General features: G+C 38.8%; 1 protein-coding gene across 1 annotated transcript; it reads left to right on the plus strand.

Moving 5' to 3' along the window:
* The first annotated feature begins 1,240 nt into the window (after positions 1 to 1,240).
* LOC129274538 (extracellular serine proteinase-like) lies at positions 1,241 to 13,035 on the plus strand. The gene is made up of 8 exons (XM_064109004.1): positions 1,241 to 1,605; positions 2,999 to 3,139; positions 5,202 to 5,331; positions 5,657 to 5,772; positions 6,378 to 6,519; positions 8,251 to 8,435; positions 9,820 to 9,991; positions 10,902 to 13,035. The coding sequence occupies exons 1-8, from the start codon at positions 1,324 to 1,326 to the stop codon at positions 11,036 to 11,038; spliced, it is 1,305 nt and encodes a 434-aa protein (XP_063965074.1). The 5' UTR covers positions 1,241 to 1,323; the 3' UTR covers positions 11,039 to 13,035.
* Positions 13,036 to 16,131: the final 3,096 nt, after the last annotated feature.

Below are 16,131 nucleotides of genomic sequence, written 5' to 3' on the forward strand. Positions count from 1 at the left end.
TTTCATGTTTATGTTGTTTTATAAGAATAAAACTAAGAAGTGACTGATCGGAAAAAATATAGGTGAAGATAATTTCGGGCCCCGTCCCCTATTGGCGAAAGTCGGATCCGCCCTTGTGACACATACACACACATCGGAAAAAATGGTGCCCCCCTGAAAAAGCAAGGACCCCCCAGTGCCCCCAGGAAAAAAATCCTAGCTACGCCACTGAGTACATGCAGACCCAAAATTGCTCAACTTGAAAACTTGAATTTGTGTACAAATCCAATGCAAATAGCGTTTTTAGCCAAAATTGATAAATGTATCATTATTTTCCCTTTTACTGATTAAAATCAATTAATTCCATCTTGTTTATGGTCAAAATAAACTCCTCGACATTTTTCATTGAAAAAAACCGAATCAAACAAAAAGTTGAAAAATAAAGAAATACATAAGAAATTTCAAAAACAATAAAATACATAAGAAAATAAAGGTGATGTTGAAATTTTTTTAAAGTACATTTTATCAGATCCCTATAAAGAGTCTGTGTACCAAAAATTAGCATGTTAGGAGCATTATTTAGTTAGAGCAAACTTTTGATTTTATGTGAAATTAGCATAATCAATAATGAGCAATGAGATTTTTTGCAGAATTTGATCTTATAGTTTTGGAGACTATGCCATGGGTAACGCATGTGCCGATTTTCGTCGCGATCACGCGATCGACGGCCGAGATCATAAGGGGGGGGGGGGGCTGAATCAGCCCCCTCAGTCTTCTTAGGCATCAAAGTAGCCCAGTCTATTTAGGGTTAAAACTTCAGCCCTTCAGCAGCTCTTTGGGGGTGTACTGCGATTCAATGGCAAACATGCCATTATACTTCGGGGACAGTATAGGGCATTCTCGCAACATTGCGCAGACACATTCTGGAAACTCGAGAATCTATTGTCAAAGGAACTTGATGACAGCAGTTTCGTCCGCGAATCTAGACAAACGTCAGCTTCGAATCTTAGGACGATCTGCCCTCCCGGTTCATCAATTTTCAACAAAATCCTCTCAGCTGTTCAATGTGATTTTACGGATATTTTCAATGCATTTACTACGTTCTAGAATCCGTCCACGTTGCAATTGCGAAAACTTGCTATTGTCAGCGACGACCCTTTGATCCCCACGTATGGCTTCTAATCCCCCCGGCCCAACCCCTGTAATCAATCCCTTTTCGTCTGAGTATTTATCATTTTTTGGCTGACATTACACCAAACCTGGAGGAGCTTAACCTGACATAAACTCAACCGCATTAAGGGGGGCGTTATATTGTGTGATTTTGGATTGTGGCATTGGTTAATAATGCACTTCACCTTGGCGTCTAAAGCTCAGCATTCCACAAACAAGATCATACCCTGGGCGCGCAGGCAGTGGAGTAATCACACATCACGATCTGCATCTTCAACGCTGCGGAACTTGTCTTTGGCTGATGATTTATTGAAGGTGCGTGAACCACAGCAAATTTCGAAAATGGAACTGGTTTTCGCAATTTTGACCGCCCTTTTTTCCACGGGATTCGCCAGAAATGTGACATTTCACAGGGTTGCTGAACCTATCGAAGACCACTACATCGTTGTGATGAAGGTGAGAAAGTTAGGGAATAATCACCTTTTATATAATAATTGTGATAATAACGAATGATGGTTTCTATAAGTTTATTTAGCCAATCAAATTGAATGATTATCAGTAGCCTTAGCCGAAATTGTGATTGTTATGGTTAAAAGTTTTATGAAACGGGCCCGGATTTGGGGGGTGGGATATTGGGGTTCAGAAGAAGATGGAAAATTAAATGACACCTAGCCCCACGAGATCTGTGGAGAGGAATGGGATGCAAAGGCGGAGGCCTAAGACATTCATTGGCTCACTAATCATGCTAATGTTACAATTTTGCACATAAAATTATATGTGTACAATTACTTAAATTCAACAGTCAGCATAATTTTCTTCTTAATCTTTATCCTGGAGAATCTTATAAAAAGGCCATTGATCCTGTGTCGAAACATCTATAATATATGATAATTATTAGAACTCTCGATACAGAGATGTAGATTCAAAGAAAAAAAATCTTATCTTTTAAACGATGGCGATTATCGTCTCCTACAACTCAGCGTGCAAAGATTTAATGAAGATGTACAATATGAAGTTGGAAAATGCTAGATACTATAGAATCCAAATGTTGCGAGAAAACAAATTGAGGGATAAACATTGCGATGTCTAAAAGGATAGCTCCACCCGAACGTAAAGCGGACCTGAGTTAAAAGAAGAAAAATCAAACAGGCTCTGTAATTAAGATTTCATCAAACAGGGATGTAACATGAAAAGTTGTGACAAAAATGTCAGATTTTCACAAAACGGTTATGCACATAGCGATTTGCATGGATAGAGCTGATCACAGTTTGGAATGTTGCACGGGATCTTGAATATCATTATTTTTATAAACGAAATCTGCTTGACGATTTCACTTTATTAGAAAACAAAGTTTTCTTTTTCTGAATTTCAACGACGTAGCGGGAACTTCCTCCGGTATGAAGGGGGCATTACCAAGTTGCCTTATAAAAAGTATTATGTTATCACGGTAAGATAAGTTACCGTCGAAGTCGACTAATCAACAGTTGTGTTTCGACATGGCAAGATACGCTATATTGCCAGGTCGACTTATAAACAGTTGAATAATTTGGATAGACTATACTCGAAACACAGTTATATTCGGGAACTTTTAAGTTTCATCCGCTCAACGAGATCGCAAGATTTGTGTTATGTTATGTCGACTTAACCTTTTTCTTTCCGAGAGAAACGTATCTTGCCAAGTCGACACATACAAAGTCCTGAAGTAAAATTGGCAAGATGATATAGAATTTGATGTTTTAGTATTTATTTTCAATTTCTATTTGAACTTTATTGATGATTAAATCTAAATTTCAATTTCAATCTGAGTTTAATTTGAATTTGTCACTGAATTTAAGATATGTATTTTTAGCCGAAAGAAGACGTGGTCGCTGTCAAGAAGCTAATCCAACTAGATCGGTCTGGAATCTTCAGAGACTCATATATCAAGTACACCTACACAACGGCCATTAATGGCTTCTCCGCTAAACTATCAGAGAGAGCTCTCGCAAAGGTAGAGTACACTTTTGCCCTCCTCCATATATCCCCTCCATCTCACCCTACCCCCCCCCCCCCTCCGTCCCATGGCATTCATTGAATCACACATGCGTTTTCACGAATAAAGTTTCAGCACCTCCAAAACTTAATAGATAAGTTTTTGTATTATATCACGCGACCCCCCTCCCCCTTAACCGGACTGGCGCGGGATTGGGGTTCCATACCATTTGCTCCGGGGACAATTGCTCCGCTGTAAATTACACACACTGATGGAACGACCCTGGATGGAATCTGGAATCATCATTCAATTTACCATTTTTTACTGTGTGAAAGGGCGGTGAAATCACATCACTGTCATGTAATTTTCCACTCATCGATGGGTAGACCACCATAATATTCTTTTACAATAGATTGCAGAGATGAAAAAACGACTGACAATTGTTGGCCAATAATGTTTATAATACTTTAACATATACTTTAGAGCATGACGACCCTCTAATACAGCATTAGTCATTTTGTATCAAACGGGTTTATCTCTTTTTTATGGCTATTGAAACGATAGTTAGTGTAAGTTTGATTTATGATTGGCGACATATGCATGTGTTTCTGCCCCGGGTTTCTGCGTGGACTAGGCATGCAGAGTGCAAGAACCTTTTGCGGAAAGCTGGTGAATTTCGTATGGATGAGATAATCCGCTAATCTCGTATCGGACATTGGTTTATATTGGACGAATCCAACTAACTTAGTTGCTTAGACACAGTTCCGTCCACATAATCGTGTGGTTACTTATAGGCATGGGAATCATTGATTGAAATTAATTATTAATAGCAAATTAAAAAACAAACAAGAGTTATAGAAAGAAAAGAGTTGATGTCAAGAGATTACATACCCGACCTGCTAGGAATAAATTAGAATTTTTGTCAGCTTTTCGTTGCCCCTAAGGTTCATTCTTAGTATGACAAATTGTATTAAGTACCCCCTCCTCCGAATAACTGGTGGTAGACATCATGGCCCTGGGAAGCGGGGGTGCTTAGGGTACTTCGTGTATTGTTCTCCATAGGCAACACTCGATCCCTGGAATTCTGGTAGATGTTAAAGGACAAGTCCACTCCAACAAAAACTTGATTTGAATAAAAAGAGAAAAATTCAACGAGCATAACACTGAAAATTTCATCAAAATCGGATGTAAAATAAGAAAGTTATGACACTTTAAAGTTTCGCTTCATTTCACAAAACAGTTATATGCGCATCCCGGTCGGTATGCAAATGAGGGAACCGATGACATCACTCACTCACTATTTCTTTTGTATTTTATTATATGAAATATGAAATATTTTGATTTTCTCGTCATTGTCATGTGAAATGAAGTTTCATTCCTCCCTGAACACGTAGAATTCCATTATTTTAACATTTTGTGGTTCAGGCACTGAGGTCCTAATCGTCAAATTCGTAAAAATTGAAATATTGTATAATTCAAACAATAAAAAACAAAAGAAATAGTGAGTGAGTGACATCATCGACTCTCTAATTTGGATGTAACTGGCTCGTTCATATAACTATTTTGTTAAAAATAAGCGAAACTTTGAAATGTCATAACTTTCTTATTTTACATCCGATTTTGATGAAATTTTTAGCATTGTGCTTGTCTGATTTTTCTCTATTGATTCAAATCAACATTTTTCTGAGGTGGACTTTACCTTTAACAATGCAGATTTTTTTTTCTTGTCATATTTACATCAGCACCCCCAGTACAGTAAAAAAAAATCGTTCCCAGGGCCCTGGAGATAGCTAGCCATACTCACCTTTTATAACAAGGTTTTAATTTTTGAAACAAATTCGACATTTATTTTGTCGTATTATCTCATCTTTATTCATCTTGCCCTCTCCTTCATTATCTTATCTTACATTTCCTTATCTTATCGTATTTTATCTTGTTTTATTATTGTCTTATCTTCAAATTCAAAAGTAAAATTCAAATCTTATCTTGACTTGACGTAACTTATCTTCTCGTATCTTTTGTTATCGTATCTTTTTACTATTTTATCCGATTTACCTTGACTGGTTCCGGACTGGTTCAGCTCTTGGCTCGGGATGAGATCGACTACATATCGCAAGATAGTAAGGTCACCGCTTCTGCTGTAGCTCAATGGGGCTTAGACCGTATCGGTCAGCGGAACCTTCCTCTTAGTGGCGATTATAGTTTCTTAGGTAAGTATCAATGAACGTAGAGGGCGTCAGCACTTTGCAGTGTTCACAGAGAACTTTCCCATCGTGTAGGCCCACCTAATCAAGGAACGAACTCTTTCTTCCTTCCTTCATACCTTTCTTTCAATTTTTTTTCTTTCATTCTTTCTCCTATCTTCCTTCCTTTATGTTTATTTCTTTTTTTCAATCTCTTTGTTTCTCTCCTTAGTTCGTTCTTTCTTTCTATCTCTCTTTTTTATTTTTCTGTCTTTCTTTCAATCTAGACTAAGGCTTTTTTTTTCTTCACTTTCTTCATTTTGCTTTTTCTTGCCTCCACTCTTCTTTTAAGGAAACGGTTCTGGTGTCAATGTGTACGTCGTGGATACAGGCATCCTCCCAGGTAGCATTTTCTTTGGTGGTCGAGCAAAGGTAGCCTATGACTCGGTCGGAGATGGACAAGCTTATGTAAGTGAAATCAATCAGGCGGGTTGTTGCGACCTTTTTTTTTTTATTGGATTTTGTTTTTCTCTCAGATTATTAATATTATTTTCACTATCATGCGCGGTGAGATCGTGAGACTTTTGTTCCCTCGGCGAAGGAGGTGTGTTAATGATACCATTTACTCCTATTCAAAATTCTAGGAGGGTCTTTTTGGCCGTTATGTCTACTGGAAATGCATTGATCCGCGAAAGTTTAGACAAATATCGTAATTTTCATGAGATCAACACTTAATATCACACATGATTTTCTTCAATGAGGCGGAGGGGATGGGACACTATTGTATTTGTTGAGCGTCTGGGCGGTATATTGTAAAGTCTTTGGGCAAAAAGCATAATCAAATTTTGAAATACCATTTTCATGAATATTAAATCATTTCGCATCCTTTTCATCTGTTATCAATAAGTAAAATATATGTTTCAAGTATTCTATTTATCAACGTCGTCATTGTCCAAAACAATCACCATCAACATCATCGTTATCATTATTGACAGAATGATAATCATCGATCATCACCATCAATATCATCAGTGCTCATCATCACCGTGGTCGTCGTCGATTTGTTTTTCTAGGGCATTGATTGCAATGGTCACGGCACCCACTGCGCCGGGACCATAGGAGCGGAGATATTTGGAGTGGCCCCGGGTGTCAACCTCTTCGGAGTACGTGTCCTCGACTGCCAGGGAAGCGGTACAGCTGCTGGCGTCATCGCAGGTAAAACGATAGGGAGCTTTCACAAACTAGGAGCAAGGGATATTTAACAGAATATAGTTTGAAATAAAAGGCGATTTGTGCACGCCTGAAATAAAATGAGTCTCCTTTTCTGCATCATTCGCAGACGATCGCTACTCAAGCAAGTGTTACATCAAAACCGAATTCTCCCGAATAAATTCTGACCGATTCTGCCCGAATATGGCCTGATTCGCATGGATTCGGTGGTTCCGGAACCTATTCATCACTGATTCGGGGAGCTCCTCGAATAGAGACGAATGGGTCCAGAATAGGTCCCGATTCAGCACAGAATTACCAAGAATTGACCAGAATCAATTTTGGCCATCCCGAATAGAGAGAAGAATCGAGCCAAAGGTGCTCAGGAATCTTGCCGAATGTGGTCCGATTGCTCCGATAACAGCCGAATGACAACCCGATCGGAACGAATATGGCGCCATTTAGATCAGACCGTTACGCCCCGATTGAAACGAATAGATCCGGATCTGCCCAGAATACTCCAAATGCCTCGGCTACATCCCAAGTGTGGCCTGAATGAAATTGTTGTGGCCACATTCGGGCGTATTTTTAGGGTATTCGGCTGATTTTGAACATTACAAATCAGGTGGAATTTCTCCGCGAATGTTTGAAGAGTCCCTCCCGAGTTTTCTCGCATAGCTAGCTTTAAGCTGGGGTTACACAATAACCGAATTTTCCTGAATAAGTTCGGATCGATCCCGCCCGCATATTGCCTGATTCGGATGGATTCGATTGTTTCGGAACCTTTTCTTTCTCTGATTCGGGGAGCTCCCCGAATAGAGATGAATGGGTCAGAAATAGATCCCAATTGAGCGCAGAATCGCCAAGAATTGCCCCGAATCAATTTGGCCATCCCGAATAAAGCCGAATGCCACCCGATATTGGCAAGAAATGTCATCCGAATACATGCCAAATGTGGCCCGAATGAAATTTGTTATGGTCACATTCGGGAGTATTTTTGAGGGTATTCGGCTGGTTTTGATAATTTCGAAACGAGCCGAATTCCCCCACGAATTATTCCGAATTATTCCGAATCCCACCCAAATTTCTCGCTTTCGCGAAGGGAGAACAAAATACTCCCGAAACCACCCGAATACGAGTATTCGTATGGATTCGCAGCTGATTCGGTTCAGACGTAGGCCTAATTGCTTTATTGGCTTCATCTTGTCATAATCCATGCAGAGCCGAATCTCTCCAACATGAATTCCGCAAGCTGTTTTTTTTTATGATCAGTCCGTGCATTTCATCGCAGACAATTTAAAATAATGGAGAATGCGAGAAAATTGCAACGAAAAGACGCAAATGCGCCTTCGTTGCGGGATTCCTGCGAGAAGGCATCGACCTTTACTCGCTCGCCACTCCGTTTAGGGTCGTGAATTTCTGCAAACTAATTGCGCCATTTAAGGGATCAATTTTGACAATCGTTCATTGGGCAATTATGTAAGAATCCAAATTTCGACATCCACTTAAATCGAGCAATATATCAATTGATTGTATATTTTGAATGTTTAAAGTATTTTTAAGTGTTTCATCTCATTTTTGCCATTAAGAATTTCTCGAAATGAGGTTACTATATAAGTATTTTAAATGTATAGGGCCATTAATCGCGGCAAGGGGTGGTCTAAATATTCGATTGTTTTGTTGACGGGAAGATCAGTGCAATAAACTTCAAGTTTTTCTTATATTTTTTTCACCAAGGTTGTGATTTTGTTGCGCGTTCAGCTATGAAACCCGCCATAGCTTCTATGTCACTAGGAGGCTTTGCGCAGCCGGCGTTGGACGATGCTGTGAGAGGAATGTTTCATGCTGGCGTTACCACAATGGTTGCGGCTGGCAACTCCAACAACGACTCCTGTTTATTCTCACCCAGCAGAGTCAGAGAGGTTTGTTGACTTATTTTTGTATAGCTAGCATATTGCATCAAGGTTTGATATCACAGTGTAAAATGATCTGGGGCCTGGGAATGATTTTTTTTTTGTCAGAGGGGGTGCTGACTAGAGCCTGTTCAGACCGGCAGAGATAGCGCGATCTAGCGCGCGCTAGATCGCGCTATCTCTGCGGTGTGGAAGGTACAACGTCGTTTCGGTCCGCCCAACAGCGAGCCACGGCGAGCCAAAACGGCGTGCCACTGGAGCACCTCTTGGGGGTGGTCCACGAGAGATAGCGCGGTCTAGATAGCGCGCGCTAGATCGCGCTATCTCTGCCGGTGTGAACCCGAGCTACGATAGCACGCCGGAAGTCATCTACACGCGGGGAATTTTATACTCATTCTATTTTGGTGCGATCTGAATCTGAATCGGTACAACTCAACACTCCTAATTTTATGGAGTAAAACGCGTCGGAACATCGTGAAAATAGAAATATAGTAAGTAATGCGTCATGGCAACAGGACCTCTCAAAAAAGGGGGTGCTACGATAGACCGCGCTATCTCACTGCGGTGTGAATCCGGCGAATGCCAATGGGCGGACCGTGGATCGCGCTACGATAGCGCGATCCACGGTCCGCCCACGGTCCCCCCTTGCGGTGTGAACAGCCTCTTGCTAGAGACAAAAAAAGACGATCAAAAACAAAAAAATATCTCAAAAGTGATCGTGATATTTCAATATCTCTACATTTGATCATACCAACCTGATTTAGAGGAGCTGCTGCCAATTGTGTAAAACATACGCGGTTTTACCCGGTGACACGACACATGCTCCTGCGACATTTGCTTTGATGATTGATGATAGCAACGCAGAACTCGCGCCCTTTGGCAAGGCATTAATCTACATTTACCACTCTCCACCCAGGTGTAGTAAATGGGTACCCGGTAGGAAATATTCATTGAGTGCTCGAGCGCCCGATTAGAGTAGCCCTGCTAAATCCGGGATAATAGTTTTGCAGCGCGTAGAAACATCGGGTGATTTCAAGTTCAGTGTTGACCTTTGGTGTTGGTGTCAATTTTTACACGAATATAACACCAAACATAAAATGAAGATGGTCCTGAAAAGTCACTCACTCGTTGTTGAGATAACAATAATGCGATCTGGTACAGATTAACAAACTCAGAATAGGTTTTGGAGCAAGGAGAAGCAATCCAAATAATGCTTCCAACACCAACGCTGACACCGGACTTGAAATCACCGCTGTGTAAATGTTGCATACTATTATTATTATAAGCTAGTGGACAACACCTTGGTAGATACCCGAATAATGCCAAATTTCATAAAGTTGGCACAAGCATCATCTTTAACATTGCCAACAATATTCACTTTCTGCTCATACAGGCCATAACGGTTGCTGCTACGGCTATCAACGATCGCCGGGCTTCTTTCTCCAATTATGGGAGTTGTGTTGACCTGTTTGCCCCGGGTGTGAATATCCCCAGTGCGGCAATAAGCGGTGAAGAGTATATCGCAGCATTCAGCGGAACGTCTATGGCTTGTCCTCACGTTGCAGGTAATTAATTAATTAATATTAATCAATTATGACCAGGATATGTTTACCCCCATTCGACCAATATTTCCAACTGGCCTCTGTTTCTAGAATCATTTCCTCCTTTTGTTGATCATTAAGTTATCACCCCCCCCCCCCCCATTCCCCTCCGACGTCGGTCATTTTTTGCCGCGTAATCATATTGAAATTCGGCACGCGGTCTACGGTACCGCGACGAAATTTTCAAGATTTGTTGTCGTAAATTCATCCGAACTTATTTTTCGCTTCTAAATTATACTGATTAAAGAAAGAGAATAAGAATGTGGTTGCTGATCTTTGAAATAAGTTTCAAATACTGCTGTATTTTGGTCCTGGTAGTTTTAGGATTCTTACCGAACATGATGACAAATTAAAATTTATAAAGATTGGCGGTATCATTTTTTTTTCATACATATTCCAGTCCCCGCCCAGCGCCTCCTTCCCAGGATCCCTCTTCTTTCTTTTCTTTATATTTCCTCCTAATTTTCTCGATCTTGATTTTTTTTTCGGGGGGGGGGGGTTCATGACACCAAGCCCCCCCCCCCCCCCCCATCTGTATGCCAGTGTTAATTAGCCTATAGGTCCTTACCTTGAGGTAATTGATCATCTTACGCTGCTGCCCTTGGAACTTGGTCTTCCCTGTAGACAAGGCCTGATATGGCGTGTATTTCAGAAACTGAGCGACTAGTAAGAAAAGACTAAACGCTCAAACCCGGGTGAGCGAGAAAGTAGCTCGATCTCGAATTCATCCGGGTTTCGTCAGCTCTCGTCTCCGACCGTTAGTTTTATTTCAGCCACTACTTGACGAAGATTATAGCCAATTCACGATGCCTTGTCAAAAGGCTAGTAGACAACGGGTTAAAATACTAATACTCATTTCTTGATATACATGTAGGTGCTGCGGCTATTGCTCTTGGCAAATCTGGATCGATGACCCCTGTTGAACTGAAAACCAAGATGCTCGAGGACACAACTCCAGACGTGGTCGCCGACGTATCTGGCTCTCCGAACCTCCTTCTTTACGTGCCATAACACGTAAAGAAAAAAACCTTAACAGACTTGGGGACCAGAGGGCCGTTTCATAAAGCTGTTCGTAACAGACTTGGGCACCAGAGGGCCGTTTCATAAAGCTGTTCGTAAGTTAAGAGCGTCTTTAGGAACGACTGGTGAACCTTCCTTACCCGCTTAACCATCGCCAATGAATATACCATTTACCTCAAGAAAGGATCACCAGTCGTTCTTAAAGTGGCTCTTAACTTACGAACAGCTTTATGAAACACCCACCAGGTTTCCGTTTCATAAAGACTTGTTATAATAACAAATGCACGTTTTATACAACAAGTCTACTAATAATAGTCAATCAAAGTGAATTATTTTAGGAGTTTTTAACTGTTAATGCAGATTTGTTTTTATCACAAGTTTTATGAAACAGGGCCCAGGGTCGCATTGGAGTACGACGTTGGTCCTAAGCATGACCGTGTCAAGGATTTTCATTTTCTTTAGGAGCAAGAATTACCAGCTAAATATGTTTAAGAAGAATATCAATAAATATATAATGGAAATGCGAATTGATCGACCTTATGAGAATGGTGGGGTTTATCTTAAATTTACGATTAAAAATAAAGCAATGAAAATTGTTTTTTTTTTAAAACAATTTTATAGGTCCTGCGCACTTCTCTAATGCGATTGATGCTTTTTCAAAGGTCTTGAGACCTTCCGTCTCTCCAGCAAACAGTGAATATTTTACTCAATAAATGAACATGTACATGAAGTGATTGTTGAATGAAAAGTGGAGAACAAAACGAATGACATTGGATGTGGGTTTTTTATTAAATCAACGTCCATTTGACATGTTTGAGCTTTGGATGTATTCGTTCTTTGTAAAGGTATTTTTTTGCTTACAGGAGAAAACGCCAAGAGGTTATAACGATAGTATAATATTCGCAGTACTTTTTACGGTAGATAGCATAATAATAATAATAATATAGGGTATTTATATTGCGCACATATCCACCTTGCATACATAAATTCAGAGATTCTTCGAAAATTTAATTTTCTTAAATCATGGAACAGTACAATTTTATGTTATTCTCTCTCTTTTTTATCTGTTTATTCTGTCATTGAATTCTTCCTCTTTCTATAATGCCGAACGCTAACGATTTTAGCCATTTATCTTTTTTTTCTTCCTCGGTGACGTGCGATTTATATTGTATGCTTATATTTAACAAAAATCGTATTCATCGCCCATAGCTTCACTATTCCTGAAGAGAAGAGAAGTTTCAAAGTTCATCCGATGATTGTATGAAAATAATACGAGAAAGTATTTTATGAAAGAAATGTTGGGGATGTTTTATATGAATGAGGAGCCAAATGCAGAATATAGACATGTGATTAGAGCGCGGTTTTGGGTATTATATGCATGCATGCGAGTATAAAGATATATGCTATTTTATTGGTATTGGCTATTAATATTTCATGTACTGTGGGGTAAAAAATATTTTTGTACAAATAGAGCAGGTATTCACGTTAATCTTGTAATGTAGTTTATTGAGTTTACAATTGATGTGTGCATCGTCATTGTATTAAACAATATTCAGCTTTCTTCAATGAAAACGAATCATGCATTTGTTTAAATTTGAAATAGTCATTCGCCTTATTATTCTAGTACTTTCTCTAAATTCTGAGAGCAATTCTATTAACAATACACATTGCTATTTCAATTTTCCACAGACATCTGGGTGAAATGTGGTACAATCATTTTCCGCTCAACATGTTACAAAACTGAATAAAGATTATTTACGAAATAAACACTCTATGCACTACAAATAACAAACTGATAGAAGTGTTATTCGAAGGAAATAGGGCAAACCACTTTCTTCATGTTCTATGAAGCTAAGATGTATTATTGTGTCGAAAGGGGAGGACTTTCACCTTTTTGGTATTTAATCTGTATGTTTCAATAACAGTATTTTTTATAATCTCAGTGGGGGTACAGATGTGGGCGCTTGGTCCCCAAATTTCGAATGTGCAAGAATAAAAGAGAAAAGGAAAGAGAAGGGTGAAATATGGTATTATATTTTCAATATTATGTCGAAATCTTATCACAAAATCTGATTTTTGTATTTAAAAAAATCGAACATGTGGAATTAGCATTGTTTAATATTATATGGTTCAGTCAAGTTGGTCCTTAATGTCATATCTGTAAAAAATGAAATATTGTATAATTCAAACAATACAAAAGAAATAGTGAGTGAGGGACATCATCGGCTGTCTCATTTGCATGTCACTGAGTTGTGCATATTACTGTTTCGTGAAAAATAAGCGAAACTTTAAAATGTCATAACTTTCCTATTTTACATCTGATTTTGATGACATTTTCAGCATTATGCTAGTATGATTTTTCTCTATTTATTCAAATCAACATTTTTGCTGGGATGGACTTGACCTTTAAGTAGTGATAGCTACCAGAATCTGAACTTTTTTGCCCGCGCTTCTGTTTGTAATTTAAGTCCCATAATCAGATGATGTTTTCTGTCGCAGGAATGTAATTACTTAATACTCAAGTTATTGTAATTTAAGACACTTATGACAATTCAAAGGATTGGGGCAATAAGCCGGCCGGCCCACCCCTTAAACCATATGCCAGGCGGCGCCTTTTTTAAAGGGCAATCCAGTTCTGGTCATAAATGTTGTTGTTGGAAAGGACAAAAATAAATAAACAGAATGGTGAAAGTTTGAAAGAAATCGGACAAGCAGTAAGACAGTTATGACTGTTTTAAAACTGAGATCCCTAAGACTATGCAGATTATTCAAATTGGCAAGTGGGTAAGTCAATTATGACAAGGGACGAGGACTACTTTCCCCATAGGCCATGTACTCAATTATCAGTGATTTGTAGTTTGCTCCTACGTACCCATTCCCCTTGGGCAGTAATCTAAATATAACCCAGGTAGTATATTGTTTTATGTCCTCATTAAAGAAAAATAATTTGAAGTAAATCTTTTTGAAAAGATGACATTTTAGACATTTTTATGTATTGGAGTGCATGGAAGAATAGTCCTTGCCTTACATCACTATGACATCATAAATTATATGCGGTCAATTGTTTATTGTTTGTCCGGTATTGTTTAAACTTTCACCTATCAACTTGTCTGATTCTAATATTTTTTTTTCTCTAAAAACACATTTTTGTTTGGGTTGGATTCCCCTTTAATGATTGCCAAGCGAGCCCAAAGTCATTGGGAATGACGGTATAATAGGGTTTATAGAATACCGATTGAAGTAAGACGTCATCAATTTTCACTTTTTGCATATGAGCATTTTTGACACCATAATCTGGTAGAGCATGATGAAAAACCGCCACAACCCAAATTTGGTGGGAATCGGTCCATTGGGCCCCAAGATATGACATCAGGAATACACAATTAGTCCCATGTATTGGCCTGGTTCCTAACATTTATAACCAGGCCAATAATACACTGAGTTCAATGGGGTTAGTTATGTATTAATGAGGTCATATCTAAGGCACCCTTGGACCGATTCCCACCAAATTTTGGTAGTGGGGGGTTTTCATCATGCTCTACCGAAATATGGTATAAAAAACTCTGAAATGCTTTTAAAAAAAAGTTTTTGTGACGTCATCACTTCGGTACTCTATTTGGATGCCATGATATATTTCTTATACCTATGCGGGAGGGGTCACGTGACGACCATCTCCCATAGGCTGCAGTACCAAAGTCAAGGGGAAATACCCCGCCCCCTTCGCGGGATCGCCGCCTTAAAAGTTGATAACATTTGCCCTAGCAAAACGCAATTAAATGTTTCCTGATGTATTTTGCTTCGTCAAATGAAGAGCTCACTTGCAAAAGGGTTTAGGTTCATTTTTCATCAAATTTGATTTTTATGTCTTAATGTATAGATTTCTAGTAGCTCTATAAGATGATACCAAAGAAAAGTTGAAATTCCTATTAAAAAGTGAACTAAAATGGCAAAGAAAAATCACTTTTTTTCAAAAGAGATTAGATTCATTTCAGTTTACTTGCAAAAGAGATTAGGTCCACAATGATAATTTTTTTAAATATATAGAAAAAATTTGAAGACAAGAATATTGCAATATGGGAGAATTAAAAAAATGATTTTCTTGGAGTGGACCTAACCCCTTTTGCAACTAAACTCTTCTGAAGAACTCATTTGTCAAAAGGGGTTAGGTCCATTTTTCATAATTTTTTTGTTTTCTGTCTCTAAACCTCTAAATTTTTTGTCACTCTGATGATACCAGAGACAATTTGAAATTCAAATGAAAACGTGAATGAAAGTGGCAAAGAAAAATCACTTTTTTAATCAAAAGAGATTAGATTCATTTCAGTTTACTTGCAAAAGGGATTAGGTCCACAATGATAATTTTTTTAAAATATATAGAACAAAATTGAAGACAGGTAGATTTCTTTTATACCCAATTTTATGTTCACATGATAGGGTAGTACATCATGACAATTTAGTTTCTCATAAGAATATTGCAATAAGTGAGAATAAAAAAACATGGTTTTTCTCGGAATGGTCCAAAGTGCACCTAACCCCTTTTGCAACTAAACTCTTCAAATACTGGTCATGACAAAATGTGATTTGTGTCCACGATGACGTATTTATGATGCTTCTAATCCGCAGAGGCGTCGATCCTGGGGGGGGGGCAGTGGGGCGATCGCCCCACCAATGAAAATATTGGAGGGCAAACATATCGTTTAGCCCCCCCCCCCCAATAATTCCGGATGTGAACAAATAAAATTAGATTGTAATGTTACACAGAAATCGGCAAGCAAGATTGAGATACACAACTCGTTCTTTATTTAAAATCGTGCTCAAAATGTCAATTTTTCAAAGTGGAATATAAAAAATTTCACTTCGCGCTCGCATAATTTCTTTAGCAAAAATAACATACTTTTATGATTAAATAGGTGAATAGAATGTCCCGTTTTCAGGTCTAAACCTCAAAAGAACTCCCGCTTAGATTTGCGATAATCTTTTGTTGGATATATATCTTGTTCTTTATTAAATACTCCATTAAACTGTCATTTTTTTCAGATCGAAATTTCAAAATGTTCAGCTCGCGCGCTTCGCGCTCTAATCTA

The sequence above is a fragment of the Lytechinus pictus genome, chromosome 13 (assembly GCF_037042905.1).
Source record: "Lytechinus pictus isolate F3 Inbred chromosome 13, Lp3.0, whole genome shotgun sequence".
Taxonomy (NCBI): domain Eukaryota; kingdom Metazoa; phylum Echinodermata; class Echinoidea; order Temnopleuroida; family Toxopneustidae; genus Lytechinus; species Lytechinus pictus.